The sequence below is a fragment of the Anarrhichthys ocellatus genome, unplaced genomic scaffold, assembly GCF_004355925.1.
Source record: "Anarrhichthys ocellatus isolate YVR2014 unplaced genomic scaffold, GSC_Weel_1.0 scaffold69, whole genome shotgun sequence".
Lineage (NCBI taxonomy): Eukaryota > Metazoa > Chordata > Actinopteri > Perciformes > Anarhichadidae > Anarrhichthys > Anarrhichthys ocellatus.
The window spans coordinates 1,424,753-1,432,293 of record NW_022280099.1 but is presented as its reverse complement, the minus strand read 5'-3'; the positions used below and the strand labels follow the sequence as shown (position 1 = coordinate 1,432,293).

Here is a 7,541-nt window from a genome sequence, read left to right as displayed (position 1 = left end):
ATACACATACACATATACATATATATATACATATACATATATATATATATAGTCATGGCTTTGTTAGTTATTAACATTAAACAATTAACGGTTCCATTTGAACCTTGGAAACAGCAGTTTCTCAACACTGTCCGGTCTACTTGTAGTTTCCATAGATACATCTCATAGTTTCATAACAACAAACCACCTCGGAAATAGAAGTTGGACCTTGGCTTTTTTTGGTTTTCTCAAACTTAAAAAAATCAAAACAAAAACAAATTTAGAAAAATGCATTTATGACAAATGCATGATAGCTGAGATTATTATTTTAATTCATTCACAGTTTTGAGATAAGCTAACTTTAAAAATCTCATGATTGCCACAGGTTTCTACGACATAGTTCTTCTCATGATATAGCATTATTAATATTATATTATTATTATTATATCATATAATATATAAGAGAAATACAAACAGTTGATTATACTGTTTTACTTTTATTAAAAAATAAATTTTGCTCAATTTATTTTCATATATGACATATTAATAACAGTAAACCTAGTAAACCTGTAATAAAAGTAAAATATAAAATTAAAAATAAATTCAATAAAAACAAAAGCATAGTTAGTTACATAAATTAATAATAATAAATGTTTTGAATAAATACAAATAATTAATTATGATTATGGAGGAGAAATACAAAGTTGAACGGTATACTGTTTTAATTTATAGATAGCTAACTTGTAGCGTTACATAAAATTATGACATTGTTTCAGCAGAGTTAGGTAAATTATAAATTAGTTAGGTTAATAAGCGTAACGATTTTATTTTTATATTTTTTTGTTTGTTTGTTTTGTGAAACTACTTCCCACAGATTCTACGTAAATCGTTGTGAATTAACGTCATTACCCGTAACCGTTAACGTTAGCTTTAGGTTTTAACAATACAACTACTTGACTGTTTTTATTTAATTTATTAATACTTGACTGATGTGAGGGATATTTCTAGGAACGGGGGATGGCACCGCTAGCTAAATAAATATGTAGCATTGCTTAACCAGCCAATGTACAACTACTCACAGCGTAACGTACGTTGCTAACGTTAGCCGTTACTGTTAACAGGACCGTTAACTTTACCTAAGATGTGAAAACGACGACGAATAACGGACAACTAACGTTAACGTTCGCGCTAAAGTTAGGTTAGCCAGGTTAGCTTGACAGCTTCACTGAGGCGTTTTCCGTAAACACAATTGGACAGTAACATTACCTGACAGCTGGGCTAATTCCTGATAATTTTCCGTTAACTCTCCTAATACCGGCCATGGTGATTGTTTTGTCCCGGCTCACAAAATTTACGTTTTAAATCGAACAACGTTATGTATTTAAGGGCCGACTAACTACATCTTCTTCATCACCCTGTAGAACGTCTACACAAGATAGCTTAGCAACGGAGCAAACCACTTGATGTTTAGGGGCGTCCAGAATATTATTACAAAAGTTGAGGGGGGGGAAAGTGACAAAATATATCACACATTATTATAATTTCCACAACCACTATAATGGAAACTACCATATTTTCTATTGGCCAAATTAAACGGTTTAGAAAAAAGCAATGTATCCGAATTAAGCAGACCCCCCCATTTTACGCTGTAGTATTGTCTTGTTTTGGGCCGTTTTGACAGCGGCAGGCACCAGCGCGCAGCAGCACAGGGAGATGGTGCAATCCCTCAGTAATCTCAGTTGTTGTGTATGGAGGGGAACCCCTTCTTATACTGTAGCTAAATCCATGCTAGTCTGCATGTGCTGGAAGTGATAATGTAATGTCTTTGCTGTTGTTTTGACAAGTGAAGAGATGATTAATAAATCCTTTTGGGAGCTAATTCAACCAGAAAAAATATGTTTTACTTTCTTTGAGAAACTATTTCTTCTTTTAAACAGATGTCCTTGTCATTAGTGTTAACCTTGTATGTTCACAAGGACGTTTTAATCAAATTTTTGATCTTGCATGTCATAGCACTAATATACTACTTTGTTTTATCTACAATGATGCTGATTCAGCAATAATGAAGAACATAAACAATCACAGGATGCCTGTCAGGCTTTATTGTGCAGAGGGCATGATATAGTCAGGTAGGGAAAAAGAAACTGAACCAGGCCAACTGATAAGGAGTTTGCAAATCCGTTCAATTTAAAATGTTCACCTCAAATATTACCTTTGAAACACTGGCATGCTTAAAATGGACTTGCAGTTGTATAGCGCCTTTCTAGTCTTCAACCAATCAAAGCCACCGCCACATGCCAATATTTACCCCATTCATACACTGATGGCAGAGGGTACCATACAAGGTGCTCAAGGATCCAATCTAATGTCCATTCATGCACACTGACACACTGATGGGGTGCAGTATCTTGCCCAAGGACACTTCAACATGAGCCAAATGTCACATTGTGGGGAGAGAAATCTGCACAGTCACATTATGGGGACTCAGCTACTGTATTTTAGGATGCAAGGCTGTGTGTGTGTTGTGTGTGTGTTTGTTCGACAAAGAGAAAAGATATGTTTTACAGTTTGGCATGGATGCTTACTAAAGATTATTGGTGTAATGTGCACAAAGGTTTTAGTAAGAAGTATTGTTTCTTATTTGTGAGTAAAGCAATGCCAGTGAGCAGAGTTCTTAAGAACTCAGGCATGAAACATAAGCCTTTTGTGCTGTGGAATGCACTTCCTTAACAGTAAAACTTTGGGTCACACCGGAAAAGTTGTAACCAGGAAGCATCTTATTTTTTTTTGCCCTCATAATGCTTGTCTCAGAGCCAGAGAATCCAGTTTCAGGTGTTCTCTTGAGCTGACAAGGATCTTAAAGCAGACCTGCAAGAGCACCTGCAAAAGACATGTCGCGCAGTAAGTAATTATTTCTGACATCATTTTGTGTTTTCCTACACATTCAATGCTAATTTAAATACAAGGGCAATGTTAGCAATTGCAAGGCCTAAAAAATAACAGATGCATTGGAGTTGCAGTTACTGTTCAAATACATTTTTTAAACCCTGTATTTCTTGGTATGTGCACTTAAAATGATCACAAGTCATTGACAAGTCATAACTGTGTTGTTTGGCAGACGGCAAAGCTAACATGAGGCATATGATGGTGGTCATGTCCACCGTGGAGCAATGGTCCTCTTTGAAGTCTCTGCAGCAGCACGGATCAGGGGGAAAGCATCTCAGGTTGACCTTCAGTTCTCTGGGACCAAATCAAGTCTGTGACTTGACAGTGGATGGTCGCTTGGTCAGCTTGATTTACGCAGATTTAAAGCAAGACATGACAGAGGAGGGCATACGTCGGGCAATAGATGGCTGCTTTAAGTCTTGCACAGACGGAGTGAGTACATTCCTGCTGCTGATCCAAGGCGGCCTTTACACAAAGAGGGAGAGAAGAATGGTGGAGACACTGCAGGCCCACTTTGGAGCTGAGGCTTTAAAGTACCTGGTAGTCATCTCCCTGGAAGATGGAAAGGTTGCTGACACACTGGACGACGCCCTCCTGGAGCTGCTGAACACGTGCGATGGAAGGTACTGCCGAATCACATCGTCTGCAGCGGAGCTGAGCGCTCTGCTCAAGATGCTCGACCGCATGCTGGCTGAAAACGGCACGACCGGCTACACGGAGGCCATGCTGACAGAGGCCAAGAAAAAGAGCACGGAAGACTCGGCCATGCAGATCCTGAAACAGAAGGTGCAAGAGGTCGAGGAGCAGGAGTGGGCGTTCAATCAACAGATGCAACAGCAAGAGGTGAGAAGAGCCAAAGAGAGGGAGGAGCTGAAGGTGAGACATGCTGAGGAAAGAAAGAAGGAGGCTGCGGAAAAAAAGCAACACCAGACGAAGAGGGGGAGCCTGGAGGAGGCTGTGATGAGCCACTGGGCCATGCTGCAGCTCCAGATGAGCGCCACTGATGGTAAGACTTAGTTTGAATTCGAATGAGTTAATATAAATGAAATCTTTTTCCTGCACTCCAAACATTTACATCTGGTTGCTGGAAAAGGACCATGTGATCTTCTTGATCAGCTTTTATTTCATTTAGGACATTTTAGTAAAAAGATTTAGAAAATTTCAGAAAACTTTCTCAACATGAAAGTACTTTTCTCCAAGAAAGATGATAGCACAGACAAATAATATTTAAATTGTAACGTGAAACCGTTCATAACCGTATTGTTAAAGTACATTTTTGCTCCCTAACGCCATTTCTCCTTGTCTTTGACTGGAAGATGATGACACGAAGAAGATGTCGGTCATCCTGTTGGGTCTTTCTGGCAGCGGGAAGTCCTCTGCTCTGAATCTCATTCTAGAGAGGGCAGGTAATCAATACAAATCCATCCATCAGTCCAGTCACGAACCCCCTCAGCCCACCTTGTTTTGTGAGCGGAAAGAGGTGTTCGCAGCAGGGAGGCGACTCATCCTGGTCGACACCCCCGAGCTGTGGGACGAGGACGGGGCGGAGAATCTGGAGCTGGTCAAGGACTGCTTGGCTTTGTCCTTGCCTGGACCCCACGTCTTCCTGCTGGTGCTCCAGGTGGAGCGCTTCACCCAGGGCGAGTGCGAGATGCTGGGGCACCTGCAGAGGATCTTCGGACAAGACTTTGCAGAGCACGCCGTAGTCCTCCTCGTTCGCTTTGACCGCAACCAGCGCAGCGGGCCTCAGGGGATCAACGACTACGTGGCCGGCGCCCACGCGACCCTCCGGGATCTCATCCGCAAGTGTGGCAGCCGCTTTTATGAGCTGAACGTGACAAAGTCCCAGAATGCCCTGAGCTACCCTCAGGTGAGAGACCTGCTCTCAGGGATCAACAAGCTGGTCGCTTCACATGGAGGACGCTCCTACTCAACGAGGAGGTTTTCTGTGCAGGAGCTGCAGGAGAGGAAGAAGGGGGCTTTGGAAGGCAACTACTTATTAAGAGATGCGTGATTTCCAAAACCATAGGTGAGCTCAATGAATGCCACACCTGTACAACGTGATTAAATGTGACATGTCATTTGTTCAAACGATGGTATCAGATATCAGAGGAATTAGTCCTGCAGAGATTTTGCACTGGATTGAATTACATTGCAGATTGTTTAAATTTTTGTAGACTATGTCATGCAGGAAATTGCCACCAGAGGCGCTCTATATGAGGGAATTATATAGAGAATTATCTTTCTGTATATTTCGGATTATGTTGAGCATATTCATACATTCATCAAATGCAAATCACACGTACATTCTATTTATTTTATTTCTTTATTTTGATTTATGAACAACTGGCACCAGCGAATCAGAAATTATTATAATAAATTGCTTTGTGTAGAAAACAAATTGGTGGTGGTGTGGGGATTTTCCAAACCAAACAGAAGAGCAGAAACATCATTCATGTCCATGTTTATCTGCAGGGAGGAGGGAGGAAAAGAAGAAGTACAGCTGCAGATTTGATTTACTTCTGGACTTCCCCATCGGTAAGAGGACTTATCCAACATGTTTATGAGATCTGCTTGTTAATATCTTGATTGCCTAACAGTTACATTCTTTAACACCATCCTTCAGATGGACAACAAGCGCACTCGACTCCATGAAGACTGAAGATTGTTTGTCTGAACGTTGTTTTATTAAATCAGCTGTTGTGCAATTCTTATGTTCAATGCTATAATGTTTATCCCTGCTATAGGGTTACTTTTGTGTTTTTATTATGCAATCAAACAGAATAGGTCTAAGGACAATACTATCCAACACTGAAATCAAAAAATATTTAGTTGCAAGTAAAATAAATTAAATTAAATAAACAGATTTGATTGCTGTTAAGATGAATCTTGTGGGCGGGACAAAGTGACAGCTTGGCAGCAGTTGGTAAAGGAGAGAGTTTTTTTTTTTATTCGCATTGATCATAAAATCTATATTACTTGCAATAAAACATTTATTTGATTGCAGTGTGGATAGTTTCTTTGTTATTGTACTGCATGTTATTGTACAGTAAACAATTCAAAACAGACATCTGAATGTGATAAAAGTATTTTATTGATTCCTTTATAAAGGGACGGCTAATCTGTACAGGTGGTTGTATATGTTACCCACTCTGGGGATCTATCTCTATAGAGCCATGCTTTTTGTGATGCTGGTTGCGGTGGAAACATGGCTGACACCATTTAGGCGCTCTGGTCTGGTGTTGCATCGGGCTGCAGGGCCATGGTGCTGTCGATCCACTCGGTGTAGTGGGAGATGATAGTGTAAATTCCAGGCTTTTTAATTTGGCCACACTTCTTTCCTCCGTTAGAAGTGATGCCCACCGCGATGCCATTGTAGAGCAGAGGACCTCCAGAGTCACCCTGAGAGACAACAAAAAGAGGGACAGGAAATTACTGTATTTCATATTTTGCCAATTTGGAATAAGAGAACAAAAACCATTCGTATACTTTGAATACAGACAAATATACGTTACTTTTCTCATGCATCATCCTAACGATTGACCCATTGACATTTGGTAAAAGAGAAGGAAGTAAGACTCACATCACAGCTGTCTTCCTTCTTGTGCGGTTGATCACAGGGTTGTGGGCATACTTTATGTGCACATATCATGTTATTGGTGAACTTTCTGCCAAAGTAGTCGCTGCGTCCGCACCGAGCCGAGCTGAACACCTCAACGACCACCTCTTTGAGCCTGTCTGGTCTGGACCCCAGGTCATCGAGGGACCCCCACCCAGCCGTCTCCACCTCTGCATCCGTGCCGGGGTTTGTGCCGCCGGCTCGCAGGAACTCCACAGCTTTCACGGCTTCAGAGGCGTTGAATGGACGATCCAACTGCAAAAAAACACACAAAACCGTTCCAAAGAGGTTTTGTTTTAGTTTTTGATCTATAGATCCATCTCAAAGATCTAGAGACAGTTCTGGTGTTGGTACCACTGACAATTGACACAAACTTTACATTTGTACCTTAATTAAAGCGATGTCATTGTCATAATTGGACACTCTGAAGTCAGGGTGATTGTAAAGTTCCAAAATGTCAAAAGTCTGCTTTGTCTCTTCAGGTTCACTCAGAGAATGGACACCCAGCACCACTTTCCTTCCATTCGGCCTGTGGAAAGAGCGCAATAATATAATTACTGTATATTCAAAGCATTGTATTATAATAAACAGTCAGTAAAATGACAAGTAGTGGACAGAAAGATGATGCTAAGAATGCATGTTTTGCTCCATAATATCAGACATCCATATTAACAAAAATAACACCTTAATGAACAAAAATCATTTACGAAAACAGAGCAAATAAATATGATATTACCAAAGAAACTCAGAAACAAAGTCTGTGCTCAGCTCTCATACAGAGACTATTGGCATGAGTTGAAGTAAATATTTGAATTATAACTTAAATGTACCATATCATTGTTCTTATTCTTCTCACATAACAAACTACATTCATGGCGGTGAGAAGAAGGTTGCCTCACCCTGTTGGCAGACAGTGCACTGCAGTCATCACCCACTGATCTGCGATCACAAACCCTCCACACTCGTGTTTCATGTTCTCTCCTTCTGGTACCTGGAT

General features: G+C 40.6%; 2 protein-coding genes and 1 long non-coding RNA gene across 3 annotated transcripts in view; 1 reads left to right on the top strand and 2 right to left on the bottom strand.

Moving 5' to 3' along the window:
* The window catches only part of dnaaf9 (dynein axonemal assembly factor 9), a 26,695-nt gene extending 25,269 nt beyond the window's left edge, over positions 1–1,426 (bottom strand). Inside the window, exon 1 of the mRNA XM_031873168.1 lies at positions 1,246–1,426. Within this exon, the coding sequence (XP_031729028.1) occupies positions 1,246–1,301 (56 nt within the window). The 5' untranslated portion in view covers positions 1,302–1,426. The remainder of the gene's footprint in view (positions 1–1,245) is intronic.
* A 3,353-nt stretch (positions 1,427–4,779) lies between these two features.
* On the top strand, positions 4,780–5,819 carry LOC116397621 (uncharacterized). The gene is made up of 3 exons (XR_004213712.1): positions 4,780–4,954; positions 5,401–5,463; positions 5,552–5,819. It is a non-coding gene; the product is annotated as an uncharacterized LOC116397621 (long non-coding RNA).
* A 182-nt stretch (positions 5,820–6,001) lies between these two features.
* cfd (complement factor D (adipsin)) overlaps positions 6,002–7,541 on the bottom strand; it is a 2,043-nt gene continuing 503 nt past the window's right edge. Inside the window, exons 2-5 of the mRNA XM_031873223.1 lie at positions 7,444–7,541; positions 6,932–7,073; positions 6,509–6,799; positions 6,002–6,327 (exon numbers count right to left, since the gene is read on the bottom strand). The exon at positions 7,444–7,541 is cut by the window's right edge and continues 59 nt beyond it. Coding sequence (XP_031729083.1) covers positions 6,148–6,327; positions 6,509–6,799; positions 6,932–7,073; positions 7,444–7,541 — 711 coding nt within the window. The 3' untranslated portion in view covers positions 6,002–6,147. The remainder of the gene's footprint in view (positions 6,328–6,508; positions 6,800–6,931; positions 7,074–7,443) is intronic.